Genomic DNA, 20660 nt, shown 5'->3' with positions numbered 1-20660 from the left:
TATTTTTAATTATTATTATAGATTCAATGGTGATGTTTTTCAAGAAAAGTACGCTAGATAAAAGTGACAGAATGCTGAGATAAAACAACTTGTGCCTGATGGCGAGCAATGAGTTACAATTTGTTTCTATTAATTTACACACACACACACACAAACAAACAAACAAATGTTATTAAGAAGCCAACTACCATTGTGATATATTTTTAATATATGTTATATATTTTTGAAAAGTATGACGGAATTAAACTACTACTGTCCAGCACCTGGTGAAATTTTATGTGTCCTAAAATATTTTACCACCATATGGCAACTGCTCAGTAGGAAAGGAATTATGGCATTTTATTCCTTTCACTTTTTCCTACATTTAATCCCTTCATTTAAAAAAATGCAGATTTTATAAATATAAAACATGGACAAAACAGAAAAACTGAAAAAGATATCTAACATACACACCACTCTGCCACAAACATAAAACATCTTGCTTAATATTGTGCATGTCACCTTGTGCTGCCAAATTACTTGGGAACAGTTATGCATACAAACTCAAGATCTAAACAGACCTGACTGACGGTTTCAAGATATTAAGGAGATCCCCCGATATATATATAGACTCATATTTCAAATGAATTGAAGGTCAAATTCAAATGATAGAATTACTTCTACATGCCTAAACACCACTTAATAGCACATAATTATTCACACGTGTCAAAATGATGTTTTTTTAATGTTAGTCTGCAGTCTAATAAGCATCTTTTGTGGTTACACATTTACAGCTAGCTGTGCTCCCTGCAGAAACAAGCTTCATTGCTCAAGCATAAACTCAGCATGTAAATCCACCAGAGAGCTATGCTGACACAAAAAGAAAGATAAAATTAGGGCCAGTTCAAAAACCCTGGGGGTAAATTTGATTATACCTTCTGTTCAAATATATTAATGGTAAAAAAAACAAAAAAAAAACATAGACCACCTTTAACAGGAAACTCAAATGGAAAAAGTAAAAACACAGAAGTTAAAAATAAACGAATTCAAAAAGTATTAAACTTATTAAATAGGCTTGCAAGAGCACAAAAAGGGGTATAATGGTAATCAGAAAAGATGTTAAATCAAAGGGACATAACTTCTTTAAAACCCCTCTGACATACTGGGATCAAGGTGGACATATCAATAATAAATGCAGTAAAAACACAAAGATGCACACAAGAAAGTGATAATTCTCTAGACATGAGCTCTGAACTGTGCAATGAAAATATGGTAATAAAAGTAATATATATATATATATATATATATGAAAGAATAAGGTTCTCTTATAATAATCTTAACTGGTGTCATTTGATAGTTAGAGCTTAATTGTAATTTCAGTTCAAATTCAGCCTGCTATTGGCTGTAGAAACCAAAACAAAAAGAAATCTAAAAACTGAATAAACCAGTTTTATTTCAAGAAACAAAGGAACTGAATGATTATGACATTACAGAAAGTCACCCAGAGCGGGACTCGAACCCACAACCTCCAGGTCCCTGGAGCTGTGTGACTGCGACACTACCTGTGCTGCCCTCAAATATACATGATTAAAATAAACATACTAGCATTTTTAAAAAGGCATTCTTTTGGTCATGTACATGTAAGCATTAAAAGGAACCCAAGCGTTTAGCATATGTAAGCCGTAATATGATGAAATTAGTCTAAATTATTAAGACACATTGTAAAAAACACCCAGAACAAAATTGTTTATTTATTTGAGAAAAAGTGCATTTATTCTACATATTTGTCACATGAATGCAGCCATTTTTTCATATGAGCAATAGCTTTTTAGTAGATTACATTTTGCAGATCAAAAGGATGCAGAGCAGAGCTGGTTGATTTATGTCATTATGTTGTAACTGTTGTATGTCATTTCCAGTCAAAGGGCACAGGAAAGACTGATTTTAGTCTTCATAGTAAATCACAACTGCTAAGAGACTTGACTGACACTGTAGGTTTTAAGAGTAGGCAAAAATGTAAGAGAGTGCCCACACATTTTGCACATATGAAGTCTTAAAACCCTACAATATGGAGTTAGAACATACACAGACCTGGGATTTTGCTGACAAAATTTACTATCTGCTGCCTCATAAACAGATCCTGATATTTAAAACATAACCTTAATCAAAGCATCAAACAAATCACCAGCTGCAGAACCAATCCCAATAGTCCAGCAGTCTAAAGGTGTACTGTGTTTCTTTGTAACACATAGTTTCCACAAAAGTACTGGCCATTTTGCCACACATTTATCTCCATGGGCATCTGTTTGTCACCATTTTGACGAACATCCTCTGGTGTGTGTCTTCAGCAGTGTTGTCAGAAACACTGCATTCTGGCTCAAACTGAAGAGGCCGAACAGTAGTCCTGTATGTGCCTGACCAGCAGACTTCTGCTGCAACACTATGACATCACTAACCAGTTTGCTCTTCAACAACCACAATGGTGACCTATGTGTAGTCATTACAAAAAATTATACAAATATACAATTTTTGTGGGTTTTTACAACGTTTTAAAAATTTAGAGTAATTCCATCATATTTATGCTTTCATGTGTTACCAGATGGGGTTCCTTTTACCACCTTAGCGTGGGACAGCACAGAGTTGGTATGGTTTGGGGGTGAGCGTGGCCCCTATTATGTACTCCAGACTAGGCTCCACGCCTTCTATGTGTTTGAAAGTGAAACGCTGTAGCAGAGAGGTAAAGAACACAAACAGCTCCATACGGGCCAACTGCTCCCCAAGACACACTCTCTTTCCTGGAAAAAAAAAAGTCATTAGCAGCAACAGTTCTACTCTGCAATCAATAGAACAAACACATTTGTTCAAATGCATATTTTAGTTACAAATGCAGTGATAATAAAATCAAGAAATAAGCTTTTTACTGCACCTGCAGAGAATGGCATGAAAGCATCTCTCTTTCTAAAGTTTCCATTAGCATCTAGGAAGTGACCTGGATTGAAGGAATGAGGAGTCTCCCACTCAGTCTTGTCAAGCAGAACAGATGTCAAGCTGCCAACCACAATTGTGCCCTGTAGAATAATGGCACCATTTATGACACTCATTTATGTTGGCACATTACAGAACATGTCGTCTCATCTAATCTCATCTACTTTTGTGCTTCATCTATTTCAGGGAAGCCTAGGTGCCTCTCTTCCCTGCAACATCCACTTGTTTCTACTGGTGCATCCCCCAGGCCTACCAGGCAAGCCAGGAGATGAGCCCCCCCAGCCAGCCTTGGGTTTCCTCTGGGTATCTTCACAGGAAGGTATACTTTCAACCAGATGCCTCCAGGGCCATCCTTATGAGATACCTGAACAACCTCACCTGGCCTTTCTGGTTTTACTCAATGTTTTTCCAAGATTGTTGGAACTCCTCACCCAATCATAGTGGATGTGCCCAGAAATCAACCAGAGAAAAAAAATTTTTTGCCAATTGAATCTTGTTCTTTTGATCTTTACCCATTGCTCATGGCTTTGAAATGGACAACATCATCACTTTCAACTCATCACTTGTGATTAAGAACCCAAGATACTTGAGCTCCTTCATTTAGATTATTGAAGGGGCTCCTGGCAGGAATGTGCCATCTTCTTCTGGGAGAACCACTGCCTCAAATGAAAGTACTGATCCCCACATTGTCTGTTTTACACGCTACCCTCCTTGTCCCCCAAAAGAAACCCTCCTGTCTCCGGCTGTGTCTTGCTGCCTTGTCCATTTATAGCAAAAAAAAAGAGTGGAAACAAGATACAATCTTAGCAGAGCCCTGCACCCACAGTGAACAGGGCTCAATGCTCATATGAATGGCCTGTAATAGCATTGAATTGGTACATTTATACAGTGCCACAAAATCAAACCCACTTTTGGAATGGAGTACCCTTCTATCTGTGTGTCTTTGTTGGCAGTCCGGAGTGCATTGACGGGGAAGATATTTCCGAATCTCTGGATCTCATGGATAACAGCGTTGGTGTAGGGAAGGTTCTCTCTGTCCATCACAGAGGGCTGTCTTGAAGACCCAATCACAGAGTCAATTTCAGCCTGAACTTTTCCTAAATATACAAGATAAGGACTGTTTATCTGTAAATAAGTAAACCATGGATATTAGAATACATGACAAAAAAGGTGATTTTGCCCCAACCCTGTATTTCAGGATACTTGATCATGTAGAGCAAAGCCCAGTTCAAACTGGTTGCAGTAGTCTCAGTCCCAGCAATCAAAAGATCCAATGTGCAAAAGCACAGGTTCTCCATGTTGAAACCAGCAGCCTCATCATCTTCCCACTGCACAGAACATGTAAAAAAAATATGTGAATGCAATGCAGAATTGAAGGTGTGATTTGTTTTCATTTTTAATATGATTTATTACATTGCTGCCACAAAGGCATAAAAGAAATGGATTACATGGGACAAGGTGCTTATTCATGGAATAAATTGCCATTCAGCAGAGTTTACATGAACAAACGGGACAAATGAACAAAAGGAACATGCTATTTATTAAAATGCCTACTCGCATAAATACCAGGGAATCATATTCTGACAACTGTTCTGATTCTGGGTTCTGATTATATATGTTCCATTAGAAGGAGAACAGAAAGGTGGATATACTATATTTTGCAAAACATCTTAAAATGTAGTAACTGTACTATGTATTTAATAATGAAACTAATATCATAGTACAGTAAAAAATAATAAAAAAAATTACTTATCAGACAAAACGGACACCAACCTAAAAAGTTAGAAAATTAGCTGGATATCTCGAGACAATACCTCACTTAAATTTTTTTGCATCACCGTCATTAGACCACATATTGTAGATTATTTTCACAGTAAAGAACATTTGAGTTACAAGACCTAACAGCTATTGGAATATTTTTGCTAATCTTTGCTAAATGTGACAATTCTATAGGATACATGCGTAGAAACAGGTCTAATAAGACAGGTTGATGACTTATAACTAGCATGCTCTGTCTCTTTATGAGCTGTGGTCCTGAGTTAATGAATTTTCTGAATGAAGCTTCGCTAATAAAAAACTACAATGACACTAGTTGTTAACATGATACTTACCTTTTCCATCTCAGTGAGAAAACAGTCAATATAGTCTCGTGGGTTTGATGGGTCACAGTCTGCTTTGTGCTCTTCTATTTTACGACAGACAAAATTAACCATCCTGCTCCAAAAATAAAAAATTTTCTGGTGAGGTCCAGGAAGTCTTTTCATGAGCCATGGGATTATGTTATAGATCTAGAAAGAGAAGGACAAAATGTCGGCCTACTTTGTTTTTTTTAACAATATATTATCTTGTTTGAAATGTGAGTGCATGTACCAAACCCAAAATGCCTCCCTCAAGCAACATAACTTCATTAATTGTTTTCAACAAAATTTGGAACTCGTTGTCACTGTATTCAAACCGATCCCCAAACACAAGGAAACAGATCACATTCGAGACAGCGCTGTTCAACAGAACCTGAGGGTTAAATGGCCGGCCTGTAAGTAGAACAAAATCAATAGTGAACATAGTAACACAGAGGTAAATGTTGAATATACTCTTTCTCTCTCTCTCTCACTCACACATACACACACACCACAGTTTGTATAAAGAGACCTGAACAGCTGGCATTACCTTGTTCATTTGATATGGCTTCACTCAGGTATCGAGCTTCCAGATGGATTGAGGGTTCCAGGCTTTTTTTTCCAAGGCCAAAATTCCTAAGGGTTGACAGGGCAAACCTCCTCTGCTGTTTCCATGCAGGTCCATTAGAGGCAATAAGTCCTATTTGTAAATAGATCAATATGATTTATTTCAACTGATCAGTGATTTCATTCTTGCTTTTCTCCCAATTGGTTCAACAACCAATGTTTTACAAAAGAGAACATAAAAAAACTAAACAATCCATAGAAAAAACAGTACATAAACAAGATAGATAACCTGCTTATTGTGTTTAAAAATAGAAAGATTAAAAGACTACTTAAGAATGATATGTTCTTTACTCATACCTTTACCACCAACTGTGTCACGAAGTATGGGCATCTCTGGTCGATCAACATATTCATCTCCATGGTCAACATAGACATTTTTCACCAACTTATATCCATTTAGCACAACCATCCTTGGTCCAAAAATTTGAATACTGAAAACACTTCCATATTTCTCAGCTAACTGAAAAATATCAGATTAAAATGTGCAAATTTTAGAAAACAAATAATAATAATAAAAAATGGTATTATCAAGCGAAAAGCATTATTTAATTTGTGAAATTTTTCACAAAAATTTAAAAAGTGACAATGTCCACAAAGTGAGTTCACGTTAAGGCAAATAAATAAATTAACTTCTAGGTTGAACTTCTAACCCCTCCCAACATGGCATAACACAGGTGTTAAAATTATCAGCTACTGCACTTAAAGAGTTCATAATTTGTCTAGCCTATAAACAACTTTGATTAATATTTGCTGTACAAATGGTTTTTAAAATTTTTAAATATTATAATTTTAATACTCCCCTCTCCATACTCATTTTATGGTTATTACAATGCATTAAAAATTACAAAATGCTATTTTATTAAAAAAATAAATTTTATTACACTACATTCATGATCATCAATATCTTATTCACCATCTTAAATTCATCACCAAACCTCAGACATAAGTTTGGATAAAGTATTATCTCAAAGTACAGAATAAATAGATATACATGCTTTGCAGAACTTTTTCCTTAATAAAACTGATAACAATGGCAGGGACAAATGAATTCTTCTCCATTTTCAAACTGCTTAATTTTTAGGTTATGCTTTCTTATGCATAGTTGACAGAAAACCTACACCCTTTAAGGTGGAATGGATAATTCTGCCTGAGCCACTTAGTAATTTTATGTGCAATTATTTGTCATTGTACAACATACAAAGAAATGTGTCATTCGTATTTAACTCATCTGTGGCAGTGAACACACACTAGTGCACACACAAACAGAGCGGCGGGCAGCCATCCCCGGCGCCCGGGTAGTGTTTGGGGGTTCAGTGCCTTGCTCAAGGGCACTTTAGCCATGTAGGTTTCTGCCAGTCCTGGGGATCGAACCAGCAATATATATATATATATATATATATATATATATATATATATATATATATATATATATATATATATATATATATCACATTTGCAAATTTAACCATTACTGGCCCGTGGCAATGAGTGTTTGAGAATACATTTCAATAGCTTTTGGACCTTTGATGATATTGTTTCTAAACAAGTTGCATTTGATCAAGTAGTATGTCATGTGGGTTGCACTTGATTAAATACAACTTGTTTACAAACAATATCATCAAAGGTTCAAATACTATTCATATTTATTCTCAACTCATCACTACGGGCCAGAAATGGTTAAATTTACCAATGTAAGAGATGTAGTGTATGTCATGTGCGTGGTTCGTCACCTTCGTTTTTACTGTGTAGTGTAGTTTGTAAACGGTCCCTTAGCTCCTGCGGAGATGGCGGCAGCCCATAGAAAACAATATATTTTTTTAATGCCAAACATTTCTGACATAAACTGAGTTGTAGGTGCTTGTCTTGGATCCCAACAACAATATTTTGCAAGTATTAACTCATTTGCATGCACCGTTTGAGAGCCACTGAAGAATGAAATCTGAATATGCGAATATGAAACCAACTTTACCGGAGTTACCGGAGTCTGGTCTACACCGTGCAGACGCCGACAGCATCAAACTTGACAGCATGGAGGGCAATATAAGCAATTCAGTATCTGGAACGTTTTTCTATAGAGGACTTTTACGTCAAACAATCTTGAAATTTATTATTTTAAGTCCTAAAATTAAAATTTCTCTCCTTGTTTAGTTTTGTACGCAATGAATTGTGGATATTGTAGTTTTTATGCTCAAGAGATTTTAGGAAAAACCTTGTTATTATGCTTTTAAACTGAGATTTCGGTTCACTGCTCAGTTTGTTAGTTTTATTTCTCAAACATGTTATGTCATTGTTCGGTTTTAAAACTGGAATAAAATCAGAGGCGCTTTGAACGAGCTCATTACATGCGAGCTTTCGTTGTTGTGTGTGTTGATGTGTTTTCTTACCTCTCCGAGCTGAATGTGGATTTTACTAGGACGGAGACTGTGAATATTTCCGATGAACGGCAGAGCGGGGGGTCCGGGAGGAAAGTTCTTCGGTGGTATATTCCTCACGTATTCAAAGACAATCAAAAAGATACACGAAAACAACAATAGGCTCTTAATGTCGAACCACACGAGAATGTTTAACAGCTGAGAGACTGACATTCTGGACTGTGGAGTCAGTGATTTAAAGCGCTGTATTTTAAATGACCTGTGTCACTTATCAGCAAAGGAGTCGAATCGAGGAGTCTGGATTTTGCTGTAATAACTCTCAGTGACGATTCACGGTTATCTGCGCTTTAAATCTAAATAACCCGGAATCATTGGGCGCAAGGCAAGAGCAAACTCTGGAGGGAGCGCCAGTCCTTCACAGAGCGATACACACACCTACTATAGGATGAAAACGGAGCACCCGGAAGAAACCCACGTGGACACGGGGAGAACACATCAAACCCCTCTCTAGAGGTGGGCGATATCGGGAGTATTGGTATCGATTTATCAATGTATTTACCAAGTAAATACAGTGCCAGTATCGCCGATATTGATAGCGAAACCGGAAGTCTTCGTCATGAGCTGCCTCACACACAGACTTTAGCGGCATTGGTATCCACATTATCGATATTTGGATCGATCCCCCCACCTCTACTCCTCACAGTCTGCGGGCACTACCTGTTGCGCCACAGTGCCGCGCACTATAAGTAGCTGAAAAAAACCAACAAATTATCCAATTTTGGAACCATTTCATTTTGTCCTCAAGTCTCAACACAGGCTTCTTGTGCAGTAGCCCATGTGGGTTAAAGGTGAATAAAAGATGGGTGTAAAATGTAAGATGGTTGTCCAGTTCCGACCCAAGTGGCCTTGCCCAATTATACCCCAAATTGCATTGAAATTTCCCATGTGGCACCCAGGCAAACTCACCAGACAGCGTGAGTGATTGTCATCCTACGAGCACCCCCTCCAGGGTGTGTTCCCACCTTGCGCCCAAAGATTCTGGGTAGGCTCCGAACCCACCGCAACCCTGAAATGGATAATCTTTAACACAATTCCACTGTCAATTGCATGGAATAACTAATATTAAAGCAACATATTGATTCATTGTCTGTAACTTTTCCTTTACTTATCACTGGGTGCAAGGCAGGAACACACCCTGAAGGGGGCACCAGTCCTTCACAGGCCATCACACACTCACACCTTGGAACAATTTTGAGGTGCCAGTCCACCTACCAACTTGTGTTTTTAGACCGTGGGAGGAAACACACTCCTCACAGACAGTCACTCAAAGCGGGACTTGAACCCACAACCTCCAGGTCCCTGGAGCTCTGTAACTGCAACACTACATGCTGCACCCTCAAGCCACCCCAGCAAGATATTGATAAAATAATTAGCAAGTTAGTGATTTCTTTCGAACCTTTGGTTTAATTTGGACCTGGCAGTGTCTTATATAATCACACCTCTGTGTCCCAGTCCTCCCATAGTCAAATTGCATTTACTGCTCAGTTTAAAGATTTTGTTTTACCAGGGTGCTCAGTGAGGTAGAATCATCATAGTCTCCAAATCAAATCTTGTCAGTGCAATGCTCATAAATGCAGCATGCACAATGTCATGTGTCAAATATTATATTGGAAGCAACTCTCTAATATTCCAAAAAAACCATATAAGTAAAAAGGTTCATGGATATTTCTTCAGAACAGAATCGCTGTCATTATAATAGATGAGGGTTTAAAAGGAATTTCAATGTTTCCATTTTTAAGTCCTGTCTCAAAAGATTAATAAACTGAAGTTTCATTAATGACTACCTGAATTGTGATTATAGCAAGAAATATTCTATAAAATTAAAATTCTGTGATAAACAATGTATCAAATAACTTACAGGTCATCTTTGACAAAAATGGTTATCTATTCGTGTTAAATAGGACCAAAAATCTTACCATCTTACCATTTATTTTGGTTTTGGGGAAAAGTGAAGCAAGCGGGTATGTTAAACAAGTAACTAAGTTCATTCTGAGACTTACATAAACACACACACACACATTCCAACTCTGAGATTTTCTCAAAATCCAGCCATGATCTTTTACGACTTACAGGAATTCTTTGATATTAAGAGCTGGCTGTTATGCCTGTTTTTTTGCCTTTTATTGATTGACATCATTAAGAACAAGAACCCAACTAATTTTCCACCTGGTCCCTGGCGCCCACCTTTTATTGGAAATGTCTTCACTGGAATGGACCACAAAACCATAGACGAGGTGAGATAAATACATGAAATTTAAAATGATTACTGAAGATAATAACTTAGACAAGTCGTTTTTGTTTAGACATAACCTTATGATCACCTCCATGTTTTGTACTCCAAATCCACTGTCCACAGCAGCAGTACTTTGTAGTTCTACAAAAACAGACTGTACTCCATCTTTTGCTCTGCATACTTATATTTGTCCTCTTTCACCCCATTCTACCATGGTCAGGTCCACCAGAGGGCAGTTATGATTTGGGTGGTGGATGTTTTTTGATGCGCTGGTAAGAGAGGATCAGACACAGCATTGCTTCTGAATTTGTTTTTAAATAACTCAGGGTCACTGCTTGAATGAGAATATTCCACCAACCAAAAATATCAACTATCAAAATATGACCTGCTCTCTGGGGGTCTTGACAAGTGAGGAACAGGCAGCTGAGCAACAGATGAGCTACAATATGTAATTGTGGAACTACAAAATGCATATATAAAAGGGTGACAATGTTATGGCTGATTGGTGTAAATTCTGAGCTTAATTCCTTGATGACATTTTACTGATTTCAACACAATTCAGCTTTTTGGGTTATACACCATTAATAATATTTATTATTTTGTTGAAAATGTAAACACAGTTGTTTTACTGAAATTACTATTGCATTCCAGCTCTCCAAAAAGTATGGAGATGTTTTCAGCGTGCGATGGGGCAGTGATAAAACTGTGTTCATTTGTGGATTCAAAATGGTGAAGGAGGCTCTAGTCACTCAATTGGACAGCTTTGCTGACCGTCCAGTCATCCCACTCTTCGACAAAGTCTATAAAGGACTAAGTAAGTGCAAATTACAATTTTAAGTCATCAATAATTTAATAAAAAAAAGTGACTTTTGCAACATTGTATTAGTATAATGTATGCTTTTCATACCATTGCTTACCAAAGGAAAAACATGCATCTTCATTTTATTGGATTTGTGGTTTACTACATTATTTGAAACCCAGCAGTTGTCCTTCACATTGTGTGAATATTTCATAATGAATCAACCAACAAAAAGGATCCAAAATTACTTGGAATAAAATCCATTGAAAGATACGAAGGATTTTTCCTTTTCCTTTAAAATTACTACTTTGGAGATCCATGATTTTCTGGTAACATTATGTTAATGTAAATTATATGGATACTGCTGAAGACCTAAGTGAAGAGAGAGGTTTTAGCTCTTTTCTTAAAATAGATTTTAAAAATGCTGTTTTTTTTAATTATGATATTGAATGATATGAATATTTATTTCAAAGCCACTCTTTCTAACTGTAATGCTATTGCCTTTTTGTGTGATTATGATATCATGTTGGGTGGCACGGTGGCACAGCCACACAGTTCCAGGGACCTGGAGGTTGTGGGTTCAAGTCCTGCTCTCGGTGACTGTGAGGAGTTTGGTGTGTTCTCCCCGTGTCCACGTGGATTTTCTCCCACGGTACAAAAACACACATTGGTAGGTGGATTGGCAACTCAAAAGTGTCCAAAGGGGTGTGTGTGTGTGTGTGTGTGTGGATTCCAACAGCCAGGATTTCCTACACCACAAATTTAAGGAATCAATTAGGACATAGAAATGGGCACTTATAGCATATTCATAAATCTGCATGTATTAAATAATGGTTAAATAATTTATTTTAATAAACGAATCATATTTTTTATGTTTTATATTTAGTTATAGTGAACATAATAATGACTGATATGTTTAAGAAATTGAAATGGGCTGAGTTTAATTAAAGTATCCCTTTTAACATAGCATATGCTATTTGTAGCTAACTATCTTGTACTTTCTTTCTGTGCTGAATAGGTGTGTCATTGAGTAATGGGTATATATGGAAAAAGCAGAGAAGATTTCTCACTTCCTACCTGCATTACTTTGGTGAGGCGAAAAAGAATCTTGAGATGAGTATCCAACAGGAATGCCTCTGTCTGTGTGACACTTTCAGAGAGATAAAGGGTAAGTGGTCATTGTCATCATTGAAAAGGAAATCCAGTTAATTAAAACTAATGAAATATGAAGAGTACTTATGTGGAAAAATCCATATTAAAAAAAAATTCTATTTAGAAGAAGCCTTTAACAATATTATAGGTTAGCTTAAAATTATTAGAGGACAGTTGTAACCACTAATAATCTAAGAATCTCAGAGACTTGTCTGGCTACTGAAATTAATTAAATTAATGAAATTAATGAGAGCACAACTAAATGTGTGCTTATAGGGTCCTGGGCAAAAATATAAGGTCCTATCTTTCAGTGTTAATAATGCGATAACCCTTATACATCCCCACAGCATGATAGACCCTGTTTTTTTGTTTGTTTGTTTTTTTTGTTTTTTTGGCAGCAGTTTTAAAAATATGAAAAATAAATATGAAATGTACTGTTAAACAATTTCCATTCAAATTAGATTTAAACAGTTTTTTTTCTTAATTGTATTCAATATACTGTCCCAGAATAAGCAATTACCTTTGAGAGGTTGGACAGGATTAGATTTGAGTCTATATGAAGGATAGTGCAGGTAGGATACTTCAGAGACAAACTGTGAAAGGACTCAGATGGTGTGAGCATGTGCAGAGGAAGGATGTCAGTGTAATATGGATATGTTAAAATGTCTGATTTTCTATCCAATTTTCAGTAGTTTTACATTCCACCCTTAAAATCGTACACAGCGCCTCTAGCCATGCTTACACCAATATATTTGATGCCAACCTTTATACAATAATACAACACCACTGAACAGTTTTGAAGAACACAGATATTTAGAACAATGTATTTATCATTCTTTCTCAAAGTATATCTTGATGTTTGTGGGAGACCAACTCTTGTGATTAGTGATGTTAATCCCATGTGATAAAACATATTTTGTTTTAACATACAGGTCCATTTAATCCCCAATTCTATGTGTACTCTGCTGTGTCAAACATCATCTGTGCTGTAATATTTGGACATCGCTTTGACTACCATGATGAACGCTTTCTTAACATTCTGCGCTTAGACATTGAAGCCATTGTACTTGCAGGCTCTTCTCATGCTCAGGTAAGTAAGGGAAATTATTGTAATCTTGGCATTATAATTAATTTAATAATCACATAATTCACTGCATTATTTATTTATTTATTTATTTTGCAGTTATACAATATCTTCCCTCGCCTATTTGATTATATTCCTGGTCAACACCAGCAGATGTTTTCTGATTACAATCAAATAATTGATTTTCTGAAAGATGAGATCAAAATGCACAAAGAGAACTGGGATCCATCAGATCCACAAGACTACATTGATGCTTACCTGGCTGAAATGGAGAAGGTAGGTTTAAGATGAATCATGCAATGTGTAACTGTTGATTTATTTTCCAAACTGAAAGGTCAGTGGAACATGAAATTCTATTAAAGACTCACATGCATTCATACAGAAAATAGAGTACTCTTCTGCTTAAACCCTTTAGAGAAACAGTGATCCTCAGGCTGGCTTCAGACTTGACACATTAGTGTTTATTTTGATGGACATGTTGGAGGCAGGGACAGAAACCGTAGCTACTACAATACGCTGGACTGTACTTTACTTAATGAAATACCCTGAAATACAGAGTAAGTAACAAGATCTTATCATTTATTTTTGAACTGTGTAGCATTCCTGCCTAATTAAATTTACATTGATAATGATCAGAAATAGTGTTTTTAAAATGTTGTCCACAGCTTTTTTTTTTTTTTTTGTTCTTCAAGAATTTAGATATAAGCAAAAAATTATGTTTAATTTACATATATGGCAAAATTGTGAGTCCTACTAAAGGATTAAATCAAATTGTTACCAAACCATTCCACTCCAGCCTCGAAGAACATGTTTCAAGATACCGAGAGAATAATTGTCGTACATTTTTACTGTAGGAATATGGAGTAATATTATTTTAAATCTCATAAAAATTTTGGTTAATTTGCATATATGGCAAAATTTTGAGTCCTATTAAAGGGTTAAATCAAAGTGTTACCATACCACTCCACTGCAGCCTTAAAGAATATGTTCTCAGGTATGCAGAGAATAATTTTTATACATTTTTACTGTAGGAATTTGGAGTAAGAGCATTTCAAAATTCAGTAAAAATTGTTAAATTTGCAAATATTGAATAATTCTGAGAGCTATTAAAGGGTTAAATCAAATTGTTACCAGACCACTCCACTGCAGCCTTAAAGAATGTGTTCTCAGGTACTCAGAGAATAATTTTTATACATTTTTACTGTAGGAATTTGGAGTAAAAACATTTCAAATTTCAGTAAAAATTGTTAATTTTGCAAATATTGAAAAATTCTGAGAGCTATTAAAGGGTTAAATCAAACTGTTACCAAACCATTCCACTGCAGCCTTGAAGGAAGTGTTCTCAGGTACCCAGAGAATAATTTTTATACATTTTTACTGTAGGAATTTGGAGTAATATCATTTCAAACTTATAAATACGCTGTTTAATTTACAAATATTGCAAAATTGTGAGAGCTATTAAAGGGTTAAATCAAATTGTTACCAAATCACTACACTGAAGCCTTGAAGAACATATCCCAAGGTACCCAGAGAATAATTTCTATACATTTTTACTGTAGGAATTTGGAGTAATAGCATTTCAAATTTCAGTAAAAATTGTTAAATTTGCAAATATTGAATAATTCTGAGAGCTATTAAAGGGTTAAATCAAATTGTTACCAGGCCACTCCACTGCAGCCTTAAAGAATATGTTCTCGGGTACCCAGAGAATAATTTTTATACATTTTTACTGTAGGAATTTGGAGTAAGAGCATTTCAAATTTCAGTAAAAATTGTTAAATTTGCAAATATTGCAAATTTCCGAGAGCTATTAAAGGGTTAAATCAAACTGTTACCAAACCACTACACTGCAGCCTTAAAGAATATGTTCTCAGGTACTCAGAGAATAATTTTTATATATTTTTACTGTAGGAATTTGGAGAAATATCATTTCAAACTTATAAATATGCTGTTTAATTTACAAATATTGCAAAATTTTGAGAGCTATTAAAGGGTTAAATCAAATTGTTACCAAACAACTTCACTGAAGCCTTGAAGAACATGTTCCAAGGTACCCAGAGAATAATTGTCGTACATTTTTACTGTAGGAATTTGGAGTAATAATATTTCAAATCTCATTAAAATGATGTTTAATTTACATATATGGCAAAATTGTGAGTCCTATTAAAGAGTTAAATCAAATTGTTACCAAACCATTCCACTGCAGCCTTAAAGAATATGTTCTCACGTACTCAGAGAATAAGTTTTATACATTTTTACTGTAGGAATTTGGAGTAAGAGCATTTCAAATTTCAGTAAAAATTGTTAAATTTGCAAATATTGCAAAATTGTGAGAGCTATTAAAGGGTTAAATCAAATTGTTACCAAATCACTTCACTGAAGCCTTGAAGAACATATCCCATGGTACTTAGAGAATAATTGTCGTACATTTTTACTGTAGGAATTTGGAGTAATAGCATTACAAACTTCATAAGAATTTTGTTTCATTTGCATATAAGGCAAAATTGTGAGTCCTATTAAGGGGTTAAATCAAACTTTTACCAGACCACTCCACTGCAGCCTTAAAGAATATGTTCTAGAGTACCCAGACTATAATGTTCATACATTTTTACTGTAAGAATGTGGAGTAATAGCATTACAAACTTCAATGTTTGTTCTTCAAGGCTGCTGTGGAATGGTTTGGTAACAGTTTGATTTAACCCTTTAAAAGCTCTCAAAATTCTGCAATATTTGTAAATTAAACAGCATATTTATGAGTTTGAAATGATATTACTCCAAATTCCTACAGTAAAAATGTATGACAATTATAGTCTGGGTACTCTAGAACATGTTCTTCAAGGCTGCAGTGGAGTGGTCTGGTAACAGTTTGATTTAACCATTTTATGGAATTTAATATCTATAGGGTTTTTTGAAGCGTTTTTCAATCCTATTACTTCTAATTCTTACAGTAAATACACATAAATATTATACCCTGTGTAGCTGAGGACATGTTTTTCAATACAACAGTGAGATTTTCTGGTAACAATTTGATTTTTAATTTTAATTTCAGTGAAACTGTATTCCCTCCATTTTATGGATCTTCAATATGAAATTTCAATATCTGCGCTTTTCTGCGAGTCCCCCCTCTCGCTCGCACACGTTCTACTGTAAACCGTGATGTAGACGCGCACAAGAAATCCTAGCGTAGATGGCGTGACTGCGTTTTCGCGAAGTGCAGATGGCGTGACCGCGGTGGTTATGGCGTTATCTTTGTGCCACAATTCTGCGCGCGGATATTTTCAGTGAGCAAGGTTTCTGCGCACACACGAGGATATTCAAGCTAGCTAACAGATTTCTTGAACGCATACTTAACCTAACCTACACCTTGCTTTCCTGACCTGTGCGCTAGCTGCCAATTGACTGTTATATTGACAACATTGTAGAGTTTATATCTGTTGTTTTTAGCCGTGTTTGAATTGTTTTACTGAGTCATCAAAGTAGCTGATTAACTTAGCTAAACGCGTAGCTAAGAATAATGTACATAGTGTAAAATAGTGTTAGCTACGACTGTAAATGGTACTGAAGCTATTGTAGAAACTACTTCATTAGTAATAAATAGGCCAAAAACAGATAAAAACTCTACAATGTTACCAATCAATGAATATGAAATGAAGTTAATAGCTGTGGTGGTCTGTTACCGTTCAGAGGACATTTTCAGATTGTCCCCCTAACCGCCTCCCACTTGCCTGCGTCTATGTCCCACCCACTTGGTGGTCAAGCCAATCAATCAGAAATTATTTTTGTCATTTGTCGTTTCTGATTGGCTAAAACGGAGGCAGGCTGTAAGTGTGGAGCGAGCGCACAGGACAGAAGAGAAAGATGTGTAGGTTGTAGTGTACGTTCAATAAATCTTCTTACTCGCTCAAAATATCCACAGGTGTGTGCAGAAACCTCCTTGATCTCTTGAACAATCCCCGCGCATGCACAGAATTGCAGAATAAGAACCTTATTGCTTGCTCAAAAATATCCGAAATTGTGGCACAAACAAAACGCCATAAGGGGTCACATTCATATGTAATGGATATGGGCTTTGGTAAAATGTCATTAGATAAAAAATAAAAAAGATGATGTGTCCACCAATTTTACGCAATATATTTTAGGTCAAAATATTCTAAGATGATTGTTACACAGTGTTTCAGTCATCAGGTCACATATTCCTTACCAGGAGTAAAAAAAATGTTTAACTTATTAACAAAACATAATTAAAAACTTAATGTTGAAAGGTTCTTTCATTTTTTAAAAAAGGTTCTACACACTCTGCCATTAGAAAAAATAGTTTTCAAAATGAATCTCTCTAAACGTTAGAGGACCAAAATAAATATATTGTGACAATTCTCCAAATAAACCCTTTTGTCTTATATGTTTAGAAAAGGTACAGGCTGAAATAGACCGTGTGATTGGACAGTCTCGCCAACCCAGCTTGGATGACAGACCCAACATGCCCTACATAGACGCAGTCATCCATGAGACCCAGAGGTTTGCTAACATTCTGCCTTTGGGTTTCCCAAAAAGTGCCACCAAAGATACAATACTGGGAGGATATTTCATACCAAAGGTTTGTTTTCTATGGAGAAAAACAATATCATAAATAAACAGTAAATAGCAAACAGATAAATACCAAAGGGTCATGAAGCCATGGTTTGTTCTAGGTTGCATTTCATAAAATATTGGGACACACACTCATACAAGCCCCCCTACTATATATAATCTATACAAATGCACAAAATCTGCCAATGGACTTTTATGTTGCTTCTGGATGTATAAATAGGTGAAGATTCCAGTTTTGTCCTTTTTTTGCAGACAGTAAAGAAATGGCTAACACACTAAACTATTCTTTCTTTATTATTTGAAAGTACTTAGTGTTAGGGTTTACATCAAGGCGTTTACTGAATAATTCACTTTAAAACTGCATTAGGTTTTTCTAAACCGTAAGTAAACATTTGTTTGGCACCATGCTAATTCAATATATATCATAGAAACTTGCTGAAATTATAATTCTGATAAATTGTTGAACAAATGCTACTAAATATATTGGTATATTTTCAGTTTTATATGACAACATTAAATAATGAAATACACATAGTACACAATGAACTGATCTTGTCTTCCTTCAACAGTCCGTTGTTTGGCAACTAAGAATTCTCTACTGTAATAAATTTGTATACATTATAAATTCAATCTTTTATAGTCATTCTATTTTTTAATATTTATTGCAGTTGACCTTTATGTTTTAAAGTGATTGTACTTTAGGGAAGAATGGTTTTTGATATTCTACTTAGTTTCTCAGGAAACAAAACCTTCTAACATGTTTATTAATTAATAGGGCACATCAGTGACTACAAACCTCTCATCTGTGCTCTATGACAAGAATGTATGGGAAACACCAGACACCTTTAACCCAGGCCACTTCCTTGATGAACACGGCCAGTTCCGCAAGAGAGATGCCTTTATGCCTTTTTCAGCAGGTAAAGGAAATTATGATTTTATATATGTTCATGTTTATTAAATTGAAAGTATTTGTAATTAAACTGATGCAGACTGTTATAAAAGTAGAGTGACATATTCAAAAATTTGTACACTAACCTTAAACTAATTAAACTAACTAAACACGTCATCTAAAGTAATGTGGACATCACAGTGTTGAAAAGGGAGTTCTCTCCAATAAGGATGTGTAAACTAATTTTCAGTTAAAAAAAAAAAACTGCAGAACCTGTAAATTGACCAGACGTGTCCACACTTATCCCATGGAGGACCTTAGACTCGTGTTCCAGAATACCTAATTATTTTAACACAGATTTTCCTGGGAAGATTATATGAGGTGTTTGCCAGCAGTTGAAACCTGTATCCTAGCTAAAGTAGGTCAATTCTACTAGACTTGTCTTTTGGAAATATAGTGTATGTTTTATGATGGGATATATATTTGTCCCTTGCACTGTTCCACAGGTAGGAGGGTGTGTCTTGGAGAGCAGTTGGCACGAATGGAGCTCTTCTTGTTTATCACTTCTCTGCTACAACACTTTACATTCTCACCTGCCCCTGGAGAGGAGTTGAGTCTGGAAGGCCAGCTGGGCTTTACAAATACCCCTAGCCCCTACGGTGTCTGTGTGACCCCTCGCTGAGATCCAGAGTGTGGATAAATAAAAATCCTAATAGTATGTGTTATATTCAAATTGTAGTTAACTATGAATTTATACTGAATGATCACTGGATTAGGAATACCATTGTATCTACACTCATTCTCCATTTTATCAGTTCGATTGACAATAATTGAACTTTGTATTTCTACAATAGAACCCCTACAGTACCACCACAGAGCAGGTATGATTTAGGTGGTTGATCATAGTGACACTGTGATGGTGTGTTAGTGGGCTCTGCTGGATTAAGTGGATCAGACACAGTTGTGCACTCAGAGTTTATAAAAACTCTGTCCACTCACTGTAAACTCAGGCACTCCTAACATGTGCTACAGCATTTACTTATAGTGAATTATGGGTATACATTTGAAATACATTTTTTTATATTGTCACATATTTAATAGAATGTTTAACAGGACATGGTTAATAGTCTTGTATAATAAAGTGGTTTTCGGTGATTTTGTATTAACGTGCAATTTCATATCACTGAGGTGTCCATTATTTTATTTTTAATTTAAATTAAATGAACAAATATTGGCAACCCCTTTTAACTGATGAAGTGACATGTTGTAAGGTGCAGTTTGTTGACAAAGATGTTTAATTATGCCCATACCCCTCATATAATGTGCTTAGAAAATATAAGAGGAAATGTGATGACCTGAAGTAGCTGAACAGAATATTTTTGGATGGCGAGAGAATGACTGAAGGCAGTCCTAATAGGAATGGTCTAAATACTTTCTAAAATAGTGAAAGCAAGCAGCTACTGAGATGCATTTTTGTGCAAGTCTTTTTGACACAAATCTAACTCCATAGAAACAAGGACACATGTTCCAAAAATCAGGAACATAACCAGTTCAGGAAGCAGAGTTCTTTGTGTGGAAAGCATTACAACACTTGACAGTATATATAACCCAGTGATCTCGTTGTTTTCAATGGGGAAAATTGTGGTCAATTGTATCCCTCCTTGATCTGCTTTTTCACAGATCTCTAGCATGCTGTTCAGACAACTGTTCTGTCAGTAGGGAAACAAGAGCAAAGCCTAGTTTAGCCGGACCGCCATCAGCTATATAGCCATGGTC

At 35.8% G+C, this 20660-nt stretch overlaps 2 protein-coding genes across 5 annotated transcripts; one reads left to right on the top strand and one right to left on the bottom strand.

Annotated features, from left to right (window-relative positions):
* Positions 1 to 223: 223 nt before the first annotated feature.
* On the bottom strand, positions 224 to 12322 carry LOC136701690 (cytochrome P450 2J2-like). Of its 4 annotated transcripts, none has more exons than XM_066676334.1 (10): positions 12250 to 12322; positions 8093 to 8195; positions 6006 to 6168; positions 5632 to 5781; positions 5335 to 5495; positions 5076 to 5252; positions 4151 to 4292; positions 3874 to 4061; positions 2906 to 3047; positions 224 to 2774 (listed from the first exon to the last, which is right to left on the bottom strand). In XM_066676334.1, exons 3-10 carry the CDS (start codon positions 6115 to 6117, stop codon positions 2599 to 2601), a joined length of 1248 nt encoding a protein of 415 aa, XP_066532431.1. In that variant the 5' UTR covers positions 6118 to 6168; positions 8093 to 8195; positions 12250 to 12322; the 3' UTR covers positions 224 to 2598. The 4 variants fall into 4 exon arrangements, with proteins under 4 accessions (XP_066532431.1, XP_066532429.1, XP_066532430.1 ...); XM_066676332.1 differs by lacking the exon at positions 12250 to 12322 and adding an exon at positions 9047 to 9334; XM_066676333.1 differs by lacking the exon at positions 8093 to 8195 and having other exon boundaries at positions 12250 to 12316.
* On the top strand, positions 9771 to 20130 carry LOC136701697 (cytochrome P450 2J2-like). The gene is made up of 9 exons (XM_066676347.1): positions 9771 to 10374; positions 11025 to 11187; positions 12191 to 12340; positions 13257 to 13414; positions 13508 to 13684; positions 13824 to 13965; positions 17815 to 18002; positions 18771 to 18912; positions 19391 to 20130. The coding sequence occupies exons 1-9, from the start codon at positions 10192 to 10194 to the stop codon at positions 19564 to 19566; spliced, it is 1479 nt and encodes a 492-aa protein (XP_066532444.1). The 5' UTR covers positions 9771 to 10191; the 3' UTR covers positions 19567 to 20130.
* The last annotated feature ends 530 nt before the right edge of the window (positions 20131 to 20660 follow it).

The sequence above is a fragment of the Hoplias malabaricus genome, chromosome 7, assembly GCF_029633855.1.
Source record: "Hoplias malabaricus isolate fHopMal1 chromosome 7, fHopMal1.hap1, whole genome shotgun sequence".
Taxonomy (NCBI): domain Eukaryota; kingdom Metazoa; phylum Chordata; class Actinopteri; order Characiformes; family Erythrinidae; genus Hoplias; species Hoplias malabaricus.
Note: the sequence above shows the minus strand (reverse complement) of the source record. Positions and strands in the feature narration are given on the sequence as shown.

What these genes read in the sequence shown, in the direction of transcription:
- LOC136701690 (XM_066676331.1), bottom strand. Translation starts at nt 8,293, where the DNA reads ATGTCAGTCTCTCAGCTGTTAAACATTCTCGTGTGGTTCGACATTAAG. An exon ending in AGCCATATCAAATGAACAAG is followed by an intron (nt 5,496 to 5,631) that starts GTAATGCCAGCT and finishes TTCTACTTACAG; the next exon opens with GCCGGCCATTTAACCCTCAG. An exon ending in TTTCATGCCATTCTCTGCAG is followed by an intron (nt 2,775 to 2,905) that starts GTGCAGTAAAAA and finishes TTTTTTTTCCAG; the next exon opens with GAAAGAGAGTGTGTCTTGGG.
- LOC136701697 (XM_066676347.1), top strand. Translation starts at nt 10,192, where the DNA reads ATGATCTTTTACGACTTACAGGAATTCTTTGATATTAAGAGCTGGCTG. An exon ending in CACTTTCAGAGAGATAAAGG is followed by an intron (nt 12,341 to 13,256) that starts GTAAGTGGTCAT and finishes TTTAACATACAG; the next exon opens with GTCCATTTAATCCCCAATTC. An exon ending in CTTTATGCCTTTTTCAGCAG is followed by an intron (nt 18,913 to 19,390) that starts GTAAAGGAAATT and finishes ACTGTTCCACAG; the next exon opens with GTAGGAGGGTGTGTCTTGGA.